The sequence below is a fragment of the Bos indicus genome, chromosome 18 (assembly GCF_029378745.1).
Source record: "Bos indicus isolate NIAB-ARS_2022 breed Sahiwal x Tharparkar chromosome 18, NIAB-ARS_B.indTharparkar_mat_pri_1.0, whole genome shotgun sequence".
Classification (NCBI taxonomy): domain Eukaryota; kingdom Metazoa; phylum Chordata; class Mammalia; order Artiodactyla; family Bovidae; genus Bos; species Bos indicus.
In genome coordinates, this window is record NC_091777.1 from 59,541,909 (window position 1) to 59,568,158 (window position 26,250).

A 26,250-nucleotide genomic window follows, 5' to 3' on the forward strand; every position below is an offset into this window, starting at 1 on the left:
TTTGTCCACTCAGAGACCACCAAAGGGGAAGTCAGCCTTTGCAGGCCAAGCTGGCCATGATGGACCACAAAGCCCACAGGTACCCAGACCAACCCAGGGTGCCCTGTGTGGACAGAAGGGCACTGGAGGAGAGACTGTGGCAGACTTGCCCTTTTATAGACAGCCAGGGTACTGGAGGAGGGAATGCCCCAGACACCTGAATTCCATGAGGCCCCTCAGCCTTGGATGGTTTCCCAACACTGAGGGGCCCTGAGGTCACAAGTGGCTCTGCCAACAGCACCGTGCATATAACTAGTGCTGAAGCTCGGGGGGTCACTGAAGCGGGGGTCGAGATGGAATTCCTCGGACACCAGTGCAGTCCTTTCCATCTTAACCCGAAGGGCTGGAAATTTTAATAACCATAAAAAATACATAATGGGAACTTCAGCACCGACACAGAGCCCGCTTTCTAGGAACCCCCTTTGTGCTCCAACAATGGCCAGTGGTTTCTACATCAGTTTCTGTGCCTGTCACCTCTCTCTCTCTCTTTTTTTTTTTAACATAAATTTATTTATTTTAATTGGAGGTTAATTACTTTACAATACTGTATTGGTTCTGCCATACATCAACATGAATCCGCCACACGAGTGTCACATCTCTTTTAACTCAAGTGACTTACTAGTTAAATTAGGCTCCACTCTGATTTTTGAGGGACAAAGAAGCCACCCTTATGACAAAATGATACTAACAAAACGAAAAAACAGATTAACTCTATAACTGAGATAGAAGACTTAATAGACGCTGCAGTATGAAACACTGAGGTTCTGGGCCTAGCTACAAATAAACAGACTGAGGCCTTATGTGATGCTCTTCCAGATTTGGAACCTGTTTTGAGCTATGTAGCCCAGCTGGTAAAGAATCCGCCTGCAATGCTGTTACTGAAAGATATGTGTTGGGGGTCCGGGCATGTTTTGTACCCCTCCCTCATCAGACAAACTCCTCAGGTTCTTGTGTGGGGCCTCACCCCAGGAATGTGCACAGAGCCACAGATGATTCTGATCTGGATCCTCCATTGAGCACCAGGGGTCTTAGCCTCCACTTCTGAGACTAAGATCAGGCCCTGGGGGAGGGAAGGGCGTTCTGCTCTGAGTGGGGCTGGACCAGGGCCTGCTGTGTGACCTGAAGGGCATCGTGGGGTGAGCAGTGGTACCCCCTGCTGCTGTGTGCATGATGCCTCACCGGGAGGGGAGTGTTATCCACGGGAAAGTGTGGGAAAGTCCCATGTTGGACTCTGTATGGGAGTTGACCGTCCTGAGTCCCTCCTCAGACAGTGGGCACGGAGGACTGTCTGTTCCTCATGGTGACGGCTTCCCTGCATGTGTGGTTGGGGCTCAGGAAGGGGGTGTGTTGTCCCTAAGCATTAAACAGCATGTTTTCCACTTTCATGACAGAACTGTGAAGACTCATGGACGAAGAAGCCCAGAAGAGGAAAGAACAGGAGTCAGGCATGGCTCTTTCTTTGGTAAGGTCATATTCTGAGTGGATTCTCAGTCTGTCCTTCTTGAGTTGCCCTTCTCTGGATTCGCTAATCATGTCTGATTCTGCAGTATCCTGTCTGACTCTTGTACACGCACACTCACCTGGGGCCTTCCCTCAGGGCCTGGTGTCTCCACTTAGATCCCATCTCCCCATGACCTGGTGACCTGGCCATTGTGAGGAGGCTCCCCTGGGCACCGTCCTGGGCAGGGCTTCTCACCCACATGTTGGAGACGGGGTCTCGGTGCTGTTGGGCAGCAGGGGTTGCTTAAGACCCATGTGGATGCTCTGTTTGCTCTCTGTCAATCGGGGTAAAGAAGCTGTAGGTGGACCTCAGGTATTAACATGTACAGTACACGGTAAATTCTGCAAAAGAGGCCAATGAGGGGAAATCAGTTCTGACTTTTTATAGTACATTTAAAACTAAATGAGTACCTCCTTGAAAGCTTAAGTGTTTGGGAATGGAACAGGACATTCAGAAAGAGATGTCAGGGCTAGGGAGTGTTTTGTTAGACCATCTAATTTAAACTGTAAAATCAGGTTTACTAATTTTTTTTTTTTTTTTCTTTTTTGACCACATGATGCAGCTTACAGGGTCTTGGTTCACTGAGTAGGGATCTTAACCACTGGACCATGAGGGAATTTTCCAACTTTACTAATTTTGATTCAGTATTTTCTTAATGGAATAAAATAATACATTTAAAATTTTGTTAATAAGTGCATACCTAAAATTAATTATAAAAATCACATTATGATTTTTAAAATGTATTTATTTCCTGTACTCTGACTTAATTGCTTCAGTGTCTTCCCTAGTTCTGGCAAGTGGTGGCCACTCTCTAGGTGCGATGCTCACTCATCTCATTGCAGTGGCTTCTCTTGTCTTGCAGCCCAGGCTCTAGAGTGTGCTGGCTTCAGTAGATTCACTTCCTGGGCTCTACAGCTCTGGCTCAGAAATTTAGACTCATGGGCTTAGTTGCCCCTCAGCATGTGGGATCTCTGACTAGGCAACAACCCACATCTCTTGCATTGCCCAGTGGATTCCTTACCACTTACCCATAGGGAAGCCCACATATTTTTAAATACAGGTATTTTATAAAGATTGGAAGAAATCTGTATGTTATTTTCTACTTGTATTATTTTTTATTTTTTTTGAACTAGAATAAGATAATGTTGAGGAGTTCGCTGGTAGTACAGTGGCTAAGAATGTGCCTGCCAATGTAGGGTGCACGGGTTCCACCCCAGGTTCCGGAAGAAGCCTCAGAGCAACTAAGCCCATGGGCCACAATGACTGAGCCTGTGTCCTAGAGCCCGGGAGCCATTACTACGGAAGCCCACACTCTCTAGAGCCTGTGCTCCAAAACAAGAGAAGCCACTGCAAGGAGAAGCCCGGGCACTGCAGCTGCAACTAGAGAAAGCCGACTCACAGCAAAGACCCAACATAAGCAAAATAAATAAGCTTTGAAAAAGAAATAGAATGTTGACAGTTACTGAATGAAGAAGTAAAATGAAAGAAGAGAATGGGAACCCACTCCAGTATTCTTGCCTGGAGAATTCCATGGATAGAGGAGCTGGAGTGCTGCCGTCAGCGGGGTTGCAAAGAGTCTGGCATGAGTAAGCAGGTAAAGAACAACTTCCACACACAGTAGATTGAGCTCTGAAAAACAAATCTAAGTGTCTAGCTTTCCTCCTGCAGATTCTTCAGTGACTTCCAGTAGCTTTTGGAATAAAGTCCCAAATCCATAGATCTTGCATAAATTAGCCTCTGCCTGGCATCACCACATATACATTCCCTGTGTCCCAGTCACACTGGCTGACTTTCTGTTCAGTAAATATCTTCCTGCCTCAGAGCCAGCACTCAGGCTGTTCTCTCTGCTTGCAACACTCTTCTGTTTCCCACCTTGCCAATCCTAAGTGTTTCTTCCTCACAGAGACCTTGTCTGATTTCTCAGTGTAGGTTAGACTTTCTGTTTAATCTTGTCCTAGCACCAGGCCTGTGTCAGAGCACTTATTTCAGTAGTTACATTAAAATTGTGGATGAAATTGGCTGGCTGGCTGCTAGACTGTAAGCTCCATCGTGTTCATTGCTGTATTTCAAGTTTGAGGCACAAAGCTGACGCTGAATGAAATTTGATAGAATGAAAGAAAAAAAATAAAGACAACTCTTCTTGTTTCAATCAATTGTGTGTTTACACATGCATGCATGAATGCATGGATATGTAACTCCATGGTTTTATTACAAAAACATCATCTCATAAATAATGGTGTATGCTTTGTAGCAGTTTCAGTTGTATCTTAAGTGTATTTCATGGCGTTAAGTTCTTTCTACATCATCACACGAATGATGTAAATTGTAGTACACGAATGATGTAAATTGATACAGGGTGTGACCCTGTATCATGACCATTTATGCTGTTCTATTGTATTTCGGCTTCCTTGAGCTTGTTTCAGGTGTCTCAGGGAACTCTCTGTGGATGCTCTTTCCTTCTCAGGTAGTTAACTGGTTGATTCTTTAGGTTCAGTTGTCTCTCCCTACCACCTGAGCTCAGGTGCTGTAGCCTCATTTCTTAACTGTTTGATCTGAGCGATTTCTTAGAGTGACAGAGTTTTCTCCCCAGTAAGGTGGACACAGATCTTTCTCTAACGTGCTGTTATGTTGATGACAAGTTCATCCGTGTGAAGCCTTTAGAGTAATGCTTAGTGTGTAGGACGTGCTGAAACACCTGTCGTCAGTGTGATGATGTCGTCATCATCACAATGTGTGTTCTTTTAAAGTCACTGTGGACTTTGTCGTCTCTGAAGACACCAGTCTTGCTGTAACTCGTCTAGATAGTGACACTATGTCACTCACTGTGTTGAATGTAACACTTCTGCATAGACAACCCAGTGCTGGTTTTAATTTGTGTATTTTTCATGTATTTTCCACATACATGACAAATTCTTGTTGATTGCAGGATATCATAATCTTAGGAAAAAAGAGGAAATTTTAAATTAGATTAGAGACCAACAGATTGCTTCAAGCAGCTTTTAAGGATTTATCAGAATATTACTTCAACTGAATTGAGCTTTACCCCTCTCACCTCTTCTCATTTTGTGTGAAACTAAGAATCCTCCTCAGGGCCCATTGGTGGAACGTGTTTTCATTTCAGGCACAGTTGAGCTTCAAGGATGTGTTCCTAGATTTCACTCCTGAGGAGTGGGAATGCGTGGACCCTGCCCAGAGGACCTTGTACCAGGACGTGATGGTGGAGACCCTCAGGAACCAGCTGTCTGTGGGTGAGGATCACTTCCCTCTGAAGTGGGGATCTGCCCTGGGGTACCTCTGCATGTTCCCTCTGTACCTTTTGAGATCCCCTGTTTTTCTTGACTAAGCTCAAAAGCTTGTTGACTCACACATGTAAAGCTTCCTGATTGGCATCAGGAGTTTAAACTTGTCTTTCCTTCAGGTGACCTGCCCACTGTGTGATACACAGGGAGTTTCTCCACAGCTCGAGTGTTTATAAAGCTGATTTCAAACTTTGAAATATCCAGTTGCCTGTTTTCTAGCCCTGTGTTCTTGGTTCAGTAGTTCTTAGATAGGAACTAGATACCTGCTGCATGTTGTACTGTATATTATACTGTTCCCTGTTCATTCAGAAGAAGGCAGATCGTAAATTCATTTGAGAAGTATTTTTCTGTCTGTTTGTAATGTCCTCACTCCTTGGCTGACAAAAGAGCTGGATTCTACACCTGCCAATGCAGGAGACACGGGTTGGATCCTTGGTCTTGGAAGATCCCACACGTCACAGAGCAGCTACGCCTCTGTGCCTCAACTACGAGCCAGCACTCTAGAGCCTGGAAGCTGCAACTACTGAAGCCCGTGCACCCAGGAGAAGCCGCAGCAAGGGAGGAGCATGAGCACTGCAACTGGAGCGTAGCCCCTACTTGCTGAACTTGGGGAAAAGGCCAAGCAGCAACGAACACTCACCCGAGCCAAAAGAAATGAATACACCAATGTGTTAAAAATAACAGATGCATTTAATAAAAAAGAGAGAGAGGGAGAGAGGTTGGATTCTGGAAGAAGCCACAGTATATAGCATTACTTCTGAGTAGGAATTTCTCTTTCTGATCTGAATGTTATCTCCATTCTTGTGGCACAAGGAAGAAGACCCCTGGATTGTGGAGAATGAAGTGCTAATAGCAAAAATCCAGACGAGTGGGAAAGTATCCACAGTGTGATCACAGGTCAACTGTCACAAGGACAGAGAGGAAGCCACACCGTTCATGGGGTTTGGGTGGGAGAGTTCTGTGAGAAAACAGATGTTTAATGTTTGTGAACTCTTACAGGAGATTTTTCTTCTCCATAACTTAGGGCTCTGTTCTTCGACATGTGAAATGTACAGCACCCTCGAGTGGTGCTGTAGCACCCATGGAGATGAAGGCAAGATCTTTTTTTTAGGCTTGTACTGGGTCTTTTTTGCTGTGTGGACTTTTGTCTATTTGAGAAGAGTGAGGGCTATTCTCTAGTTGCGGGGAGCACGGTTTCTCATTGTGGTGGCTTCTTTTGTTGTGAAGCCCGGGCCCTAGGCACACGGGTTTGAGTAGTTCTACCATACAAGCTCAGTATCTGTGGCTCATCAACTTCTTCTCCGTTGCTGGGAGCCAGCATATTGCATATTGAGTGCATATTGCATATTGAGTGCAGCACTTGCCACAGCATCATCTTTCAGGATCTGGAATAGCTCAACTGGAATTCTATCACTGCCAGGAGCCAGCGTGAGGAGCTCCGCCCATGACAAAGGTCATGAGGAAGGAGGCTTGGCATACGCAAAGGCGGGATCGAGCTTCAGGAGTCCCCCTGGAAATTCTCGAGCATATACCCCCAAAACCAGAGTCTGCCTACTTTCTGCTTTGAGCTTTCACCTACACCTCTGACTTTACGGGGGGCTGTCCCCCACTACCTCTCTGAAAAAAGAGTTAGCTTACAGCTCCAGTTAATAATTCCTGGGTGTGACAGTGTTTAACCTACAAACTCCTTTGGAAATCCTCTAGCCTGCCTGAATAGGTTTTTCCGGCCACATGTGATTGTTCAGAGCCTCCCAACTGTGAGAGGCAGGAGATGTTCTAAACTGTCTAAACACAGATTCTTTTGAGTAGTTAAAAGATTGATTAGAAATTGTATTGGTGAAGGGATTTTCACTTGCTGGGCCAATGTTTGCTGCTAAGTTTCCATATCTCTTACCTGCTGTGTCCCTGGCAGTGTATTGATTAATATAATTGGTGTAAGTAGTAGCTTTAATGTTTGTAACCTGGGACCCTTGAGTTAATTCTTTTTCTTGTTATAGCCCACCACACCTTTGTGCTGTAGGAATGCAACTTTATCTAATGCTTTTGGAGGGTGGCTCCTGACCAATCACCTTTAGAGAAAAATAAGTTTTCTGAAGAAAAGGTCTTAAAATGTTAACAGGCCTCTGGGCCAGAAGATGATGCAAATCACCTAAGCTTTTGCATATGATAAGTTTGCAGGAAGAAAGCCTGGCTTGCTGCCTGACTCTACCCCTTCCCCCATTATCCTCTATGCATAACTTAAGGTATAAAAACTACTTTGAAAAATAAAGTGCGGGCCTTGTTCACCGAAACTTGGTCTCACCATGTCATTCTTTCTCTTACCTTCTGGCTGAATTATTCAGCCTCTTTTCTCCACTGAATTTCCTCACTGAGCTATCCTCATTCTATTACTCTTTATATCCTTAATTAACGTTTAATTAAGCAATTGTCTCCCGATCTTCGCCTACACCGTCTCTCCTTTGAATACCCTGGATCAGCCGGGGCTGGTCCCCGGCACTCCGTGACATGTGAGATGTTCCCAGAACAAGAATCGAACCCATGTCTCCCACATTACTGAGCAGATTCTTACCATGGAGCCACCAGGGTGTTAGGGAAATTAAATAAATAGTCTTGTTTAGGCTTAAAGCAGAGAAGGCAATGGCACCCCACTCCAGTACTCTTGCCTGGAAAATCCCATGGACGGAGGAGCCTGGTGGGCTGCAGTCCGTGGGGGCACTAAGAGTCGGACACGACTGAGCGACTTCACTTTCACTTTTCACTTTCATGCATTGGAGAAGGAAATGGCAACCCACTCCAGTGTTCTTGCCTGGAGAATCCCAGGGACAGGGGAGCCTGGTGGGCTGCTGTCTATGGGGTCACACAGAGTCGGACATGACTGAAGCAACTTAGCAGGCTTAAAGACAAAGCAGTGCATTCCTCTTACCTTGCTTCTAACCTGCATGGAAACTGCCCTGAGTGTGAATGTCCTGACTGTCTCCTGTGAGTGCAAGTCTTGCAGCACCATAGATAAGGGACAAATCTTGAGATTGTTCAGCCTTTGCAGGGGCCCTTGCCAACCAAGGCCAAATTTACCTGTTACTCCAGGTGTTTCTTGACTTCCTACTTTTGCATTCCAATCCCCTATAATGAAAAGGACATCTTTTTGGGGTGTTAGTTCTAAAAGGTCTTGTAGGTCTTCATAGAACCGTTCAACTTCAGCTTCTTCAGCATTACTGGTTGGGGCATAGACTTGGATTACTGTGATATTGAATGGTTTGCCTTGGCAACGAACAGAGATCATTCTGTCATTTTTGAGATTGCATCCAAGTACTGCATTTCGGACTCTTTAGTTGGCCATGATGGCTACTCCATTTCTTCTGAGGGATTCCTGCCCTCAGTAGTAGATATAACGGTCATCTGAGTTAAATTCACGCATTCCAGTCCATTTCAGTTTGCTGATTCCTAGAATGTCAACATTCACTCTTGCCATCTCTTGTTTGACCACTTCCAATTTGCCTTGATTCATGGACCTGACATTCCAGGTTCCTATGCAATATTGCTCTTTACATCATCGGACCTTGCTTCTATCACCAGTCACATCCACAGCTGGGTATTGTTTTTGCTTTGGCTCCATCCCTTCATTCTTTCTGGAGTTATTTCTCCACTGATCTCCAGTAGCATATTGGGCACTTAATGACCTGGGGAGTTTCCCTTTCAGTATCCTATCATTTTGCCTTTTCATACTGTTCATGGGGTTCTCAAGGCAAGAATACTGAAGTGGTTTGCCATTCCCTTCTCCAGTGGACCACAGTCTGTCATCTCTCCACCATGACCCGCCCGTCTTGGGTTACCCCACAGGCATGGCTTAGTTTCTTTGAGTTAGACAGGGCTGTGGTCCTAGTGTGATTAGATTGACTAGTTTTCTGTGAGTATGGTTTCAGTGTGTCTGCCCTCTGATGCCCTCTTGCAACACCTACCATCTTACTTGGGTTTCTCTTACCTTGGGTGTGGGATATCTCTTCATGGTTGCTCCAGCAAAGTGCAGCCGCTGCTCCTTACCTTGGATGAGGGGTATCTCCTCACCGCCGGCCTTCCTGACCTTCAACGTGGGATAGCTTCTCTAGGCCCTCCTGCGCCCGCGCAGCCACCACTCCTTGGACGCGTGGTTGGTCCTCCCGGCTGCCGTTCCTGACCTTGGACGTGGGGTAGCTCCTCTCAGCCGCAGCCCCTGACCACGGACTTGGGTAGCTTTTCTCCGCCGTTCCTGCGCCATTGCAGCCTGGCACTCTCAGCCACTGCCCTGACCTCAGATGTGGGGTAACTCCTCTTGGCTGCTGCCCTTCGGGCATGGGGTCCTCCCGGCTTTTGCCCCTGACCTCGGACGTGGGGTAGCTCCTCTTCGGCCGCACTTAGTGAGCTGGTCGCAGGTGCTACCGCACTTGGAACACGGAATGAAGCAGGGCAAAGACTAATAGAGTTTTGTCAAGAAAATGCACTGTTCATAGCAAACACCCTCTTCCAACAACGCAAGAGAAGACTCTACACATGGACATCACCAGATGGTCAACACTGAAATCAGATTGATTATATTCTTTGCAACCAAAGATGGAGAAGCTCTATACAGTCAGCAAAAACAAGACCAGGAGCTGACTGTGGCTCAGATCATGAACTCCTGATTACTAAATTCAGACTTAAATGGAAGAAAGTAGGGAAAACCACTAGGCCATTCAGGTATGACCTAAATCAAATCCCTTATGATTATACAGTGGAAGTGAGAAATAGATTTAAGGGCCTAGATCTGATGGATAGAGTGCCTGATGAACTGTGGAATGAGGTTCATGACATTGTACAGGAGACAGGGATCAAGACCATCCCCATGGAAAAGAAATGCAAAAAAGCAAAATGGAAAAAAAAAAAAGCAAAATGGCTGTCTGGGGAGGCCTTACAAATAGCTGTGAAAAGAAAAGGGAAAAGCAAAGGAGAAAAGCAAAGATATAAGCATCTGAATGCAGAGTTCCAAAAAATAGCAAGAAGAGATAAGAAAGCCTTCCTCAGTGATCCATTCAAAGAAATAGAGGAAAACAACAGAGTGGGAAAGACTAGAGATCTCTTCAAGAAAATTAGAGACACCAAGGGAACATTTCATGCAAAGATGGGCTCGATAAAGGACAGAAGTGGTATGGACCTAACAGAAGCAGAAGATATTAAGAAGAGATGGCAGGAATACACAGAGGAACTGTACAAAAAAGATCTTCATGACCAAGATAATCACGATGGTGTGATCACTCACCTAGAGCCAGACATCCTGGAATGTGAAGTCAAGTGGGCCTTAGAAAGCATCACTACGAACAAAGCTAGTGGAGGTGATAGAATTCCAGTTGAGCTCTTTCAAATCCTGAAAGATGATGCTGTGAAAGTGCTGCACTCAATATGCCAGCAAATTTGGAAAAGTCAGCAGTGGCCACAGGACTGGAAAAGGTCAGTTTTCATTCCAATCCCAAAGAAAGGCAATGCCAAAGAATGCTCAAACTACTGCACAATTGCACTCATCTCACATGCTAATAAAGTAATGCTCAAAATTCTCCAAGCCAGGCTTCAGCAATATGTGAACCGTGAACTTCCTGATGTTCAAGCTGGTTCTAGAAAAGGCAGAGGAACCAGAGATGAAATTGCCAACATCCGCTGGATCATGGAAAAAGCAAGAGAGTTCCAGAAAGACATCTATTTCTGCTTTATTGACTATGCCAAAGCCTTTGACTGTGTGGATCACACTAAACTGTGGAAAATTCTTCAAGAGATGGGAATACCAGACCACCTGACCTGCCTCTTGACAAATCTTTATGCAGGTCAGGAAGCAACAGTTAGAACTGGACATGGAACAACAGACTGGTTCCAAATAGGAAAAGCAGTTCGTCAAGGCTGTATATTGTCACCCTGCTTACTTAACTTATATGCAGAGTACATCGTGAGAAACGCTGGACTGGAAGAAGCACAAGCTGAAATCAAGATTGCCGGGAGACATGTCAGTAACCTCAGATATGCAGATAATACCACCCTTATGGCAGAAAGTGAAGAGGAACTCAAAAGCCTCTTGATGAAAGTGAAAGTGGAGAGTGAAAAAGTTGGCTTAAAGCTCAACATTCAGAAAACGAAGATCATGGCATCCGGTCCCACCACTTCATGGGAAATAGATGGGAAACAGTGCAAACAGTGTCAGACTTTATTTTGGGGGGCTCCAAAATCACTGCAGATGGTGACTGCAGCCATGAGATTCAAAGATACTTACTCCTTGGAAGGAAAGTTATGTCCAACCTAGATAGCATATTCAAAAGCAGAGACATTACTTCGCCAACAAAGATTCATCTAGTCAAAGCTATGGTTTTTCCAGTGGTCATGTATAATGTGAGAGTTGGACTGTGAAGAAGGCTGAGCGCCGAAGATTTGATGCTTTTAAACTGTGGTGTTGGAGAAGACTCTTGAGAGTCCCTTGGACTGCAAGGAGATCCAACCAGTCCATTCTGAAGGAGATCGGCCCTGGGATTTCTTTGAAGGGAATGATGCTAAAGCTGAAACTCCAGTACTTCGGCCACCTCACGAGAAGAGTTGACTCATTGGAAAAGACTCTGATGCTGGGAGGGATTGGGGGCAGGAGAAGAAGGGGACGACAGAGGATGAGATGGCTGGATGGCATGACTGACTCGATGAACATGAGTCTGAGTGAACTCCGGGAGTTGGTGATGGACAGGGAGGCCTGGCGTGCTGCGATTCATGGGATCGCAAAGAGTCGGACACGACTGAGCGACTGAACTGAACTGAACTTGCCAACCAACCCCAGGCTTAGCAGCATCCAAGTTGGCTCCTGGATCCTCCTCTCTGCCTACCATGAGGTAAATAAAGGTAACTTAAAACCGTCTAACGAGAAGTTACAACTGAGAAAAGAACTACACATTTGTAAAGATGATTATCCATATTACAATGTCACTTTATATTTTGGCTGATGAAGTCTTCACTTTTTAAATCGACTCTCTTTAGCCAGCCCACAGCTCCAATAGTGTCCCCCATTGCCCTTTCTCTCTCCATTCTTTGTCCTGTTTTGGCCTGACACCCCTCCCAACCCCTCTGTCTCCCTCTCCATCAGCTGGTCCCCTTCTAACTGCCCCAGTCTCTGAGTGGGGAGGGGGAGCCCAGGTTCCCCCACTCTAGCAAGTTTGTTTATCCCTTTAGATTCTTCTGATTAAAGACCCCCATCTCCCTGGAGGGAAGTTCCAAGATTTTTATCAATCCTTCTGTCCCTGTTATCACAGTCAATTTGAGCACTATTTGATCTGTATTTTAGCCGTAAAGCTATGACTATAGAAAGGAAAGATAGCTTGTTTGACACAGGATGGCCATGATATTGTTTCGACTCTGGAGAAAACTGGTTAAGATGAATTTTTTTTCTTTGAAAGTGCAAATCCGGTTCTTTTTACATATGGAATTAAAAACAGCAAGCTTGTTAAAAAGACCTGCCGAAAAAAAAGCTGAAAGTTAACCTTTGCCAGGGCTTCCCAGATGACTCTAGTGGTAAAGAACCTTAGAGCCCCTGGGGGAGACACAGGAGATGTGGATTTGACCCCTGGGTAGGGAAGATCCCCTGCAGGAGTGAATGGCAACCCACTCCAATATTCTTGCCTGGAGAGTCCCATCATGGACAGAGGAGCCTGGTGGGCTAGAGTCCACGGGGTTGCAGGGGGTTGGACAGGACTGAATCGACCCTGCATAGCGTGCAAACTTTGCCATGTCCTGGGAATAAGTAACCCATTTTTCCAGAGATTTCAGTCTTGGGCAAATTAGAATTTTAAACCACAGGGCAGGGGATGGGAAGAAAAAGGTGAAAGAGATTTTAAATCTCAAGCAGGAAAGTATGAAAGCTCTCATGTCTGTCGATGTGCATTTATGTTTGTCTCAGTGTGTGTCTTTGTTTTTGGATAATATTGCTGAGGTTAATTTGTAAATTAGCTCTAATTCAATTGTTTGTAAAAAAAAAAAAAAAGTAAGCACTTACAAATCAAACAATTACAAGAGAAATTAACCTAAATGAATTTCAGGTTCACATGAAGTGGGAAATATTCAATATTAAATATCTATTATTAATGTTTGTTTGCTAATCTAATTAAGACATGTCTTGTGTCTTCAACATTGTCTAATACTTTTATTGTACCTAGGTTTAATGTTAAGTAAGTTTGTCAACACTTAAAGTAACTCGAGTGAAGAAAGTTTTAAGGAAAGAATGCAAATGCGATTGGAGATTTTAGATAAACTCTGTTAGGAATGATTATACTTTAGAAATGTCTGTCTAAAATAATCTCTGCAGATTTGAATAACCTGAGTTTCTAGGGTTGTGCTAAACTAAGTGATGGGGCAGCTGGTCACATGGTGAGGGGTGGGGGTGGTAAAGGGGGCCCGCTCTAGCCTGCGGCCTGTGTCTATGGTCGGGCCCATAGCTTCCAGCTGCCTAGGACAGACCTCGAGTGTATGGCGCTGCAGGAACCAGCTCCAGGATCTGGATAACGGGCCGACCCTGCAGCTCCTGACACGGGGCGAGGGTCTCCTCTGGTCTGAGAATGGCTACCTCCTGATATGAGCCAGTGGCTGAGATTGGTGTCGGTGCCTATGGGACAGTGTACAAGGCCCGTGATCTCCACAGTGGCCACTTCATGGCCCTCAAGAGTGTAAGAGTCCCCAGTGGAGGTGGTGCTGGCGGGGGCCTGCCCATCAGCACCGTTTGGGAGGTGGCCTTACTGCAGCGTCTGGAGGCTTTTGAGCATCCCAATGTTGTCAGGCTCATGGACGTCTGTGCAACGGCCTGAACTGACCGGGAGACCAAAGTGACCCTGGTGTTTGAGCATGTGGACCAAGACCTAAGGACACATCTGGACAAGGGACCCCCACCAGACGTGCCAGTGGAGATCACAAAGGATCTGATGCACCAGTTTCCAAGAGCCCTGGATTTCCTTCATGCCAACTGCATCGTTCACCGAGACCTGAAGCCAGAGAACATTCTGGTGACAAATGGTGGGACAGTCAAGCTGGCTGCCTTTGGCCTGGCCAGAATCCACAGCTACCAGATGGCACTTACACCTATGGTTGTTACAGTCTGGTATCGTGCTCCAGAAGTTCTTTTGCAGTCTACATATGCAACACCCGTGGACATGTGGAGCGTTGGCTGTATCTTCGCAGAGATGTTTCGTCGAAAGCCTCTCTTCTGTGGAAACTCTGAAGCTGACCAGTTAGGCAAAATCTTTGACCTGATCGGACTGCCCCCAGAGGATGACTGGACCCGAGAGGTCTCTCTACCCCAAGGAGCCTTTTCCCCCAGAGGGCCCCGCCCAGTGCAGTCGGTGGTCCCTGAGCTGGAGGAATCTGGAGCACAGCTGCTGCTGGAGATGCTGACTTTTAACCCACACAAGCGAATCTCTGCCTTCCAAGCCCTGCAGCAGTCTTATCTACACAAGGCAGAAGGTGACGCAGAGTGAGCAACAGAATGGCTGGAACAGAACCAAGGCGAGAGACACCAAATTTCCCTTCCTTTGAACACTTGAGTGGAGAGCCCCACCACTGAGAAGGCAACCTCTGCCTTCACCTCTGAAGCTGTGGAGACTCCTCCTCCAACTTTTTACAGAGGATATTTTACTGCCTTAACGATATTTCCCTCCCACCCTTCTTTTTGAGGCTTATCCTTATCCCGTGTCCTTACACCAAGGGATATGTCCCTTGTTCTCCCCTTCTAAATACCTTTATATTGGGATCCTTTTTTATACAGAACAAACAAAACAAAATAAATAAATAAATAAACTAAGTGATGAAAGTTCATTGAATATCTAGGTCATTTCCAAATAAAATAAGATTCTGAAACACAGATTACTGAAAACTCATTTCCTCTTACAGACAAACTAAAGAGATTTTGGACTATTAATGAATACATTTGGTGCCACCCTGAGATGTTCTCTATAAGAAAGCAAATATTCTTAGACATTATCACTGGTATTTATGTTCACCAGTCTACAAAATGCTAATATAACGGACAGCTCATGGTTGCTTAAGGAAAGTAAGATGTGTGTTTTTAGAAAGAAAGGTATGAGGAATGTGGGCCAATCACCTTGCTTTGTCCCCCCCGGTTAATTTGTCTCAGGACCCTCCCCTTGGGTACACAGGCACACCCTGGATCTTGAAGTAAAGGCTTCTCAGAGGAGCAAAACTCATTATGGCCTGGACTGATCCTCTGACTTTTAACTCCAAGGCACCTTTCTGCACTTGTGTACTGTCTCCTTCATCAGACAGGGTTTTTTCCTTTCTTTGTCCTTGCCATGACTGTTCCCTTGAATTAAGAGACAAACTGCCTGTTTACCCTGTTTTTGTTGGCTGTAAATTCCTCAACCGGAGCCGACCTATCTCTTATCTCAGGGCATGCAAGAGGAGGGTAGCTGACTGTAGATGTCCAACCTGCAGGCCTTCCAACTCCTACCTCAAAATTACATTTTATTAAGGAAAATGGAAAGTACTTCTGACCTACAGATGGCTGTTTCTAAATGAACAAAGTGATTTTTTTTTTTTAAGAGAGAGGTTTCATGGAAAGTGGACTCCAAGAAAACAGGTCCCAGAAGGCAAGGTCTTTATATGTTCTGCAACAATCTGTCATTTGTCTCCTGTCAATTTTGTTGCTTGACTTTGGGTAGCATGTGATGAGCTATTTCAAAGGGATTTACTTCCCCTTGTCCCCCTCCTGTGGTAATTAGTGCTGTTAGGTGGCATAGACTCTTGCGTGTTTTATAGAAAAAATTAGGTTATTACTATTATTATTTTTTTTGCTGTGACAATGGCAGTCTGGTTCCTAGTTCCCCATTCATGATGTAATCTGTGCCCCCTACAGTGGAAGCACATGGTCCTAACTACTGGACCTCAGGGAATTTGCCTCAAAGGTTACTTTTGCTTAAAAGATATATTTACTTCCTGTCATGCTTATTGTGACATGTCTCTTTGTCTACATTACATCTTGTATGTTGTTATTTTACATTTCGTTCCCAAGAGAGTTGTCTCTGACTCTAGTTAACTAAGTTTTCCAATCACATTCCTTTATCTTCATAACAGTATGTTAAAATTTTATTTAAAATTTATTTGTTTTTGGCTGCACTGGGTCTTTGTTGCTTCAGGGGCTTTTCTCTACTTGCAGCGAGCAAGGGCTACCCTCTAGTTACAGTGCATGGACTTCTCATTCTAGTGTATTCTCTTGTTGCAGTGCGTGGTCTCTGTGTGTTTGCGCAGAAGTTGTGACTCCCCAGCTCTAGAGCACAAAATTATCACTTGTGGCCTACAGGCTTAGTTGTTCTCAGGCATGTGGGAATTTCCCGGATCAAGGATCAAACCTGTGTGCCCTACCTGCACTAACAGGCGGATTCTTTACCTCTGAGCCACAAGGGCAGCCCCAAAGCTTGTTCCTTTACATATATCTTGGAGCCAATGAACTGGGTGAGTTTAGGTTACTGTGTAGATAGGGAGTTGATGTATTGAATGATTATTGTGTAAGCAAAGAATGTTTCACTCATTTTTTGTTTTTTAAAAATGATGGTCTTTTTGTATTACACAATAGAACTGACATGAACCACTTATTAATGTCTTAAAATGCCTATATGTCTATCTACTGATAGATTTCTAAGAGGTATTTAGAAAAGTATTAATTTTTTATTTTTAAAATTATTTTAGGGAATTCCCTGACAGTCCAGTGGATAGGATTCAGGAGTTTCACTCCAGTGAGCCTGGATTTAATCCATAGTCAGGGAACCAAGATCTCATAAGCCATATGGTCCAGCAAATATATATATATAGTTATAGAATTCTTTATTTTCTCAATGCAGTATTTATTGACCAGTTACTAACTGCCATTTATTTTTTACATTATTCATTAGAATGCTTCTTTTGCATTGTTTACCATTCCAGTGTGTTGCCTGATTGATGCTTGTTTGCTCAGTTGCTCAGTCCTGTCTGACTCTTTGTGATCTCATGGACTGTAGGCCACCAAGCTTTCCTATCCATGGAATTTTTTTCAGGCAAGAATAGTGCACTCGGTTGTGATTTCCTGCTCCAGGGGATTTTCCCACCCAGGGATTATATCCCACTGTGCCGTGTCTTCTGCATTGGCCGGCAGTTTCTTTACCACTGAGTCACCTCTATAGTCCTGTATGTTCTTTACCATTTAAATATGTATAAATATGCATAAAGTATGTACAATATACCATTAGTTTCTCCTCAATTATGAGACAGCAGCATGTTTAGTACAAAGTAGGATGAGCTTTGAGGTCATGGTGGGAAAATACGTTTTCTTTGCAAACTGACATGAGTTTGTATAAAATGAATGTTTTCTGATTGTGTTTGAAACTACATTACCCTAAAGTTAATTTGAATTACATATGATCACTCTTTTTTTAAAGAGTTCTATTCCTTTAGTGTTCTATAGTTTTAAGATCATCATTGCGAAGATTCGTAATTCTGTTCAGGATGGATATGACTTTTGGTATAATATCATGTGTTTGATAAGAAATAATTTATTTATGAATTGTAACTAATAGAATACCTGTGGTTCTTTATGTCTTATAGATATGTCTCATATACATATGACCAAGAAATTACAAGCAAAAGCAAACAGTGGTAAAAGGGAAATTTTTCAAAGAGTGATGTTTGGAAGAGCTGAAAGCCTTGAAATCAAAGATTTTCGCCTCAGGAAGATCCAGGAAAATATACATGACTTTGATTGTTTGTGGACAGATGATGAAAGAAATGACAAAGGATTGTCTACATCCCATAACAAAACCTCACTGATGGAAGAGATCATCATAGTAGAAGTGATGCAGGAAATAGACCTTTTGAAAGGCATGGATCAACCTTTCAGGATGAATTGCAGATGGTACAATCTGAAGGGATAATTTTTGAATGTAGTCAAGTTGTGACAAATGTCAGCACCTCAGGTTTATTGTCTCAGAGAACTCGTAATGTCTGCAAAGGCTTTTCTCATAAACATGAAAATGCTGTTATGCATCCTTCAGAACTGTTACCAGACCATGAACCACAAAAGAAAAGACCTTACAAATGTAATGAGTGTGACATAACCTTTCTTCAGGACTCAGAACTCACTAGACATCAAAGAATCCATACAGGAGGAAAACCATATAAATGCGATGTGTGCGATAAGGCTTTTTTTTTTTTTTTAACTTTACAATATTGTATTAGTTTTGCCAAATATCGAAATGAATCCGCCACAGGTATACCTGTGTTCCCCATCCTGAATTCTCCTCCCTCCCCATACCCTCCCTCTGGATCATCCCAGTGCACCAGCCCCAAGCATCCAGTATCGTGCATCGAACCTGGACTGGTGACTCGTTTCATACATGATATACATGTTTCAATGCCATTCTCCCAAATCTCCCCACCCTCTCCCTCTCCCACAGAGTCCATAAGACTAATCTATACATCAGTGTCTCTTTTGCTGTCTCGTACACAGGGTTATTGTTACCATCTTTCTAAATTCCATATATATGCGTTAGTATACTGTATTGCTGTTTTTCTTTCTGGCTTACTTCACTCTGTATAATAGGTTCCAGTTTCATCCATCTCATTAGAACTGATTCAAATGTATTCTTTTTAATGGCTGAGTAATACTCCATTGTGTATATGTACCACAGCTTTCTTATCCCTTCATCTGCTGATGGGTATCTAGGTTGCTTCCATCAAGACAGTATGGTACTGGCACAAAGACAGAAATATTGATCAATGGAACAAAATAGAAAGCCCAGAGATAAATCCATGCACATATGGACACCTTGTCTTTGACAAAGGAGGCAAGAATATACAATGGATTAAAGAGAGTCTCTTTAACAAATGGTGCTGGGAAAACTGGTCAACCACTCATAAAAGAATGAAACTAGAACACTTTCTAGCACCATACACAAAAATAAATTCAAAATGGATTAAAGATCTCAATGTAAGACCAGAAACTATAAAACTCCTAGAGGAGAACATATGCGACAAGGCTTTTAATCAAACCACAAAAGTTGCAATGCATTGGAGAATTTATACTGGAGAGAAACCACATAAATGTGATGTATGTGGCAAGGCCTTTAATCAAGCTGCAAAATTTGTAATTCATTGGCGATATCATATGAGAGAGAAACCATATAAATGTGATGTATGTGGCAAGGCCTTTAGTCAAACTTCAAACCTTACAGTTCATCAGAGAATTCATACTGGAAAGAAGCCATACAAATGCAATGTATGTCGCAAGGCGTTTAGTCATACTGCAAACCTTACTATTCATCGCAGACTTCATACTGGGGAGAAACCATATAAATGTGATGTATGTGGCATGGCCTTTAATGAAGCTGCAAAGCTTGCAGTTCATCAGAGATTCCATACAGGAGAGAAACCACATAAATATCATATTTGTGGCAGAGCCTTTAGTCAAACTTCAAACCTTGCAGTTCATCGGAGAATTCATACTGGAGAGAAACCATATAAATGTGATGTGTGTGGCAAGGCCTTTAATCAAACTACAAGACTTGAACTTCATCAGAGAATTCATACTGGAAAGAAGCCATGCAAATGCAATGTATGTGACAAGGCATTTAGTCATACTGCCAACCTTACTGTTCATCAGAGACTTCATACTGGAGAGAAACCATATAAATGTGATATATGTAGCAAGGCTTTCAGAGTAAGTTCAAACCTTGCTGTTCATCGGAGTGTTCATACTGGAGAGAAACCATATAAATGTGATGTATGTGGCAAGGCATTTAGTCATACTGGAAAACTTGGTTTTCATCAGAGAGTTCATATTGGAGAGAAACCATATAAATGAGGTATATGTGGCAGGGCTGTCAGTGTGAATGCAAACCTTGCAGTTCATCAGAGAATTCATACTGGAGAGAACCTCAGAAATATAAAAATTTTGACAAACCATTTAGGCACAGTCATCCATAACTCATCATCAGGCAGTTCAGACAGGAGAGAAATCATATAAATATGATGTATATGGTTAGTGCTTTATTTGAAATGATGAACTTAGAAACCATCAGAGAATTCATACTAGAGAGAAACATTAGAAATGTGACAGTTGTGAGAAACATTAGAAATATGACAGTTGTGAGAAACATTTTAGTGCAAATGTCATGAGTGTGACAAAGCCTTTAGTCAGTGCTCAGGCCTTATAATTCAGAGAATTCATACTGCATAGAAAAGATACAAGTGAAATGAATGTGGCAGTTTCTAGTGCATGTTCAGCATTAACTGCACATTAGGCAGTTCATACAGGAGAGAAACCACATAAATGTTATTATGTGGCAAACCCTTCAGTCACAAGGAATGACGTTGCAGATCATCTGAGACTCCATACGGCAGTGAAAACTTAGACATGTAGAGAATGTGGTAAAATATATCAACTTTTTGACCCCCAGAAAATTCAAACTGGAGGAAAACTACACAAATGTGTTAGGTGTGGGAATGCTTTGATTCTGTGTTCAGGCCTAACTCACCATCACTTAATTGTTTTTTTTGTTTTTTCAATATTGTGATGGTTTTTGCTGTACATCAACATGAATAGGCCATAGGCGTACATATGTCCCCTCCCTCCTGAACCCACCTCTCTCACCACCGTATTCCTCCAGATTGTCCCAGAGCACTCGCTCATTCATCAAACTCCCACTGGCTCTTTTACATATGGTAATATATATGTTTCAGTGGTAATCTCTTAAATCCTGCCATCCTATTTCTTTTGTTTTTTTTCAATAGTTTTTCCTTAGCGTTACTTTTTCAATCCACATGTTATGACCCAGATTTAATGTTTAATTTACATTTCCTTTCTGCCTTACACTAACAAATACATAAGTCAGTGGGTTATTTTGAGACTTTTGTAACATTAAAATGCACGTAGACAATTACAGGGAACATAGTACGTGCCCTGTAAATGTAAAGAAAGACAGTTCCTTTACAATTTGAGTTCAGTCACATAATACACATAGGAATATTTATAAATATCGCCAAGTTGATAATTTTGATGAAAATAAATTCTAATGTCTTCTTAAGACTTTATATTTTACAATATGCTTTGTTGTCCACAACTGACAGATCTTTCAGAAACAGACAACAAAAAATAAGAGAAAATATATTACAATTTTCAACAAGAAGTAAATTGCCTAATTACCGTCAAGTGATCATATAGTAATTTGACATTCCATTACATTGAAGTACTGACTTAAGTATTATATATTATGATGTAAACAAGTTTTTCTCATATAAGTATTTTAAGCTTTGTCATCATAAGCATGGAAAAGAAACTTTTATAAAGAAGAGTGCATTTCTCATTAAAACTTTTTTTCTCTCTTTAATAATCTTTAAAATTTATTTTTGGCTATGCTAAGTCTACATTGTGCTGGCTTCTTTCTCTTTTTGCAGCAATTGGGCTATGAATTCTCCACACAAACTTGGCTGGGGTATGGTTGGAGACTGGCGTTTTGATGCTTCTTTTGGTCAGTCCAGAGGACTCAGTCTTTTTTTTTTTTGGCCGTGCTGAGCCTCTTTTTACTGCATGTGGGCTTTCTCTAGTTGTAGCAAGGAGAAGCAACTTTCTAGTTTCTTGTGTGCAGGCTTCTCTTTGCTGTGGCTACTGTTTGTTGTTGCAGAGCACAGGCTGTAGAGCACAGGCTCAGTACTTGTGTTGCACGGGCTTAGTTGCTCCAAGGCATGTGGTATCCTCTCAGACCAGGGATCAAACCCGGGTCCTATGCATTGGGAGGTGGATTATTTACCACTAGACCACCAGGGAAGTTCTACTCAGTGTCTTTTAACTGGGTGCTATGCATGTTAAAACACTGCCAAACAAAATTGGGGTCATCAAACAATAACCTGAAAACCAGGAGAGACTCCCCCAAACTTCTCTGGACTTGCTGAAGAGGTGGATGGACCCAAGAGACCCTTCCTGAAATACCAAGGCCAGAATGTCCAAAGCACAGTAGGGTGCCTGCTTTTCTCAATCCTGCTTTGCCCTCAGGGTGCACTTTCGCTGGGTCACTGCAGTGACTAATAAGCTTGATCCTTGAAGAAGTGGAATGTCGAGACATTTTTCTCCTTAGAAGTGTTAGTATGAAGTAGCCCTTTCTAAGAGTTGTGTGTTTCACATTCTAGCTTGTAATCCCTACATACAGCCAGTTCTTGTTTACTTAAACTGCTTAAATTCTAATTGCAGGAATATTCCTGGGTCCAGCCAGCACCCCACATCCAGCCCCACCCCACCAGCACCCCACATCAACCCCCACCCAACCCCAACCTGGCCACCAGACCAGGTTTCAGTTCCCAGGCCTCTGAATCACTTCCGCCTCAACAGCAGGACTCCACGTACAGTTTGGTTCAGTCGCTCAGTCATGTCCGACTCTTTGTGACACCATGGACTGCAGCACGCCAGGCCTCCCTGTCCATCACCAATTCCCAGAGTTTACTCAAACTCATTGTGTCGGTGATCCCATCCAACCATCTCATCCTCTGTTGTCGGACATGCAGGACTCCAAATGTTATGTCAAAACCTTTCTTTCCATTGTGATTATCCCACAGAATTTTAAGGTTTTATTAAAAGTGTTACAGTTACTTAAACCAATGAGCAATCAATGGTGCAATATGAGACGTGAGGAACCCTCAAGTACTACTTAACCCTGACAAGAGACCTCTGGAACCAAACGGAGGAACAAGCAGGAAGGTGTGCCCTGCTCGCTCGGCCCTGCTCAGCCCCCTTCTGTGTTCATCTCTTCTTTCCTGCAGCCATTCACAGGTTAGGAAGTCAGAGTATCTCCCTGTGAGCTCAACAAAGGCACTTTAGTTTAACAGTCAGGCCAAGAGGTAGGGTCCTCTGAGGCCAGCCATTATGGATGATTACAATAACCACAGCAGTGAGAAGCAAGGCAAAGAAACCGTTGCAACTTGGAATCAGAATTGGCTCTTCCCTGCAACAGTTGTGGGATCACGTTGTGTGGAACTGTTGACAAGGGTGGTCTCAGTTTTGACTGGAGGACCTGGATGTGGGCTGATGGCTAATTGTGGGTTGCCTGGAAGGGTGGGCATGCCATAGTGTCTTAGCTCAATTTACTTGGGACACAGACACTGTGACTGAGGTTTGTCTGCGTTGGTTGATTGGGAAGGTCATGATCACACCTGTGGAGGAAGGAAGGAAGTGGAACTGGGAAGAGGACTGTTACCCTGCAGTGTGTTAGAATCAAGGCCTGACCTGAGCCCACAGGGAGGGATGGGTGCGTTGGTCCTGGAGGTGGGATCCAGAAGGTTCCCCACAGCATTGACTCCATGGAGTGGATTTTGTGATGTCTTTTGGAAGGGCAAGAATCACTATGCAACCTTAAAATACTGTTGGTAAAATCCCGGAGATGATAATGTTGGTTACTTTTAGTATTCTCTGTTATTTTGAGTTGTAATGAAGAAGGTTTCTGATGGATTTGGAAGGGGAAAAAGACCTTGGAGTGTATCTTTGGAAGTTGTTGAAGTCTCACTGGGACATGTGCATCAGCATACACATTTCTTTTTATTATTGGAGTTCAGAGATGACAGTTTTTGGGCTGGCTGAGGTCACTGTGACTGATAAGAAGCTGTCTTGAATCCGGTTTGCTTCTCGGGCGCCTTCATGTGTATTATTCCATCATAAATGCATGAGTTGTTAAACCTTGGCATCTTTTTGAGGATTGCACAGCACGATGGATGGATTATTACTGAATGTGTGGAGAGTGTGTTGAACCAGATGAAATTTCATAAGGGTCTTTCAACCTAGAAGGAAAATGGTGCTAAACTTTGATGGCAGAGGGATTTCATTAGGGAGGGGCCATTAAATCTCAGGATGTAAGGAAAGATCGGGCTCCCCAGGTGGTGCTAGTGATAAAGAATCACCTGCCAATGCAGGAGACATAAGAGACATGGGTTTGATCCCTGAGTCGGGAGGAGGGCATGGCAACCTACTCCATGGGCAGAGGAGTCTGGTGGACTACAGTCCATAGGGTCGCAAAGAGCCAGACATGACTGAAGTGACTTAGCTCACGGGCACAGGGAAGGATTATTCGTAGACTCCGAGGACCATCAGCTCCATAGCAACCTGTAGTACAAAGGCTTCTTCTGGAGATGATGCAGCTGCTATTTCTTGCTGCCAGTGCAGTGGGGTTCTCTCCATGTCTTTCCAAACCACGTGCATGTGCCGCATACTTGCACAATACAGATAAACAGGAACTCTTGTGAGTGGTTGGTGGGAATGTAAATAGTACATGGAGAACAGTACGGAGGTTCCTCAAATATTAAAAAGAACATGCATAGGATCTCAGAGTCTCACTTCTGATTATATACCCAAAGAAGCAGAATCAGTGTATTTTTAAAAATATTTATTTATTTGACTCCAGTGGGCCTTAGTTGTGGATCACGAGATCCTTTTTGCATCACGCAGGACCTTTCATCCTGGCAGGGGGCTCTGGAGTATGCCGGCTCTGTCTTTGCGGTACCTGGGCTTAGTTGCTCTGCTGCATGTGGGATCTTACATCCCCAACCAAGGATTGAACAAGGATTGAGTCCCCTTTGTTGCAAGGCAGGTTCTTAACCTGGAATTCCTGTGCGCACCAGGAATGTCCTGTGAAAAATCAGTGTTTTGAAGGAGTTACCTGCATTCGTATAATCAGTATTTCTTTATTCACAACAATCATTTTTCTTCAAATAACACAGTTTTATCCGATTTCAGTTCTTCATAACAGAACTTAGTAATGCCCCAAAGGCTCTCAAGGTTGGAAGAATCTATTAGAGTTTCTTTTCATGGTGAAACCAAAGAATAGTTAATTTGGGGATTATATACTAATAATTTGCACTTGAGTTATTCTCTCCACACTCTGTCCATAGTGGAGATTTTATAGACTCTGGCCCCCTAAAAACTACTCCCCTGTTTATGGATGTTCCTGTATGATATTTCCCAATGTCCTCTTTTGTTCCCAATAAAACCAATAGTTTGTGCCTGATTTACATGAAGTGAAAATAGAAAAATAAACATGTAAACTATTAGGAAATAAACTTCAGAACTAAGGTTAAAAGTGGTATCTCTTTTTGACCTTGGAGAATTCTGAAATAACTTATTTGTGATTATTTATTTATTATTGGCTGAACAGTTGTGGCTCAGGGGCTTAGTGGCTCCACAGCATGTGGGAATTTCCTGGACCAGGCATTGACCCCTCGTCTCCTGCATTGGCAGGCCGATTACTTATCCCTGAGTCACCAGGGAAGTCCCAGAAATCATTGAGAATGCAGACTACATGGTGGTATTTTTTTGTTTGTTTGATAAACTAGAAATTTCATACATTCAATCCCCAACATTTTTTGTTGTTGTTGTTACTTTGAAGTCACTGAAAGCACAAGATGGAACCAAACCCAAAGTTTAGTTTGGATACTGGGACAGATGATATGTTATGAGAATGTTTGTTAACTGATGAAGCTTTCTAGTTGGAGCACTGTAGACTTCCAACCTGACGGGAATATCTCAGCCTGCCCAGATAGGCAGCATAGGAAGCAGTTGGCTGTAAAGTCTAAAGGTATCAGTTGTCAAACACTGGAGAAACCACAGTGAGATTATTTAACAAAACACTGAATGTTTACTCATGCTATGAATTTGTTACAGTCCTTTTCCTGCTGTACAGATATGTTCCATTGTTCTATATGGTTGTTGAAGATGGTAGTAAATTACTATTTATCTGTTTTGCTAAACAGAAAAATTACTATTTACTATCTATTGCCTAGGACATTTTTACATTAGCCTAATGAACAGTAATGTTTAGAAATATTTAATATTAATACTAAATAGAAGTCCAGTTTTCCAAAGCGTATTAAAATGTTGATGTAACATTATAGAATTAATAAATATCCTCCATAGTTCATTGTCAGCTGTAGTAGAATTTCCTTTTTCTTGAGTTTTTTTTTTTTAATATTGTGATGGGTTTTGCCATTCCTCAACATGAATCGGCCATAGGCATTCCTGTGTCCCCTCCCTCCTTCCCCACCCTATCCCTCCAAGTTGTCACAGAGCAGTGGCTCTAGATGCCCAGTCATATATCAAACTCCCACTGGCTATCTATTTTACATATGGTAATATATATGTTTCAATGCGATTTTCTCAAATCATGCTACCCTATTTCTTTTGTTTTTTCAAGTTTTTCCTTAGCGTTATTTTTTCTGTCCACATGTTGTGACTGAGATTTAAAGTTTAAATTACATTTCTTCTCTACCTCACACTAACAAATACATAAGTTGGTGGGTTGTTTTGAGACTTTTGTAATGTGAAAATGCACATAAGACAATGACAGGGAACATAGTAGCTGCCCTATAAACATGAAG

At 43.0% G+C, this 26,250-nt stretch overlaps 1 protein-coding gene and 1 pseudogene across 2 annotated transcripts; both read left to right on the forward strand.

The window, feature by feature from the left end:
* The first annotated feature begins 1,429 nt into the window (after positions 1 to 1,429).
* Positions 1,430 to 24,998, forward strand: LOC139177183 (zinc finger protein 570-like). Of its 2 annotated transcripts, XM_070771590.1 has the most exons (3): positions 1,430 to 1,501; positions 4,662 to 4,788; positions 17,449 to 24,998. In XM_070771590.1, the coding sequence occupies exon 3, from the start codon at positions 18,764 to 18,766 to the stop codon at positions 19,700 to 19,702; it is 939 nt and encodes a 312-aa protein (XP_070627691.1). In that variant the 5' UTR covers positions 1,430 to 1,501; positions 4,662 to 4,788; positions 17,449 to 18,763; the 3' UTR covers positions 19,703 to 24,998. The 2 variants fall into 2 exon arrangements, with proteins under 2 accessions (XP_070627691.1, XP_070627692.1); XM_070771591.1 differs by lacking the exon at positions 4,662 to 4,788.
* LOC109571948 (cyclin-dependent kinase 4-like) lies at positions 13,422 to 14,626 on the forward strand (annotated as a pseudogene).
* Positions 24,999 to 26,250: the final 1,252 nt, after the last annotated feature.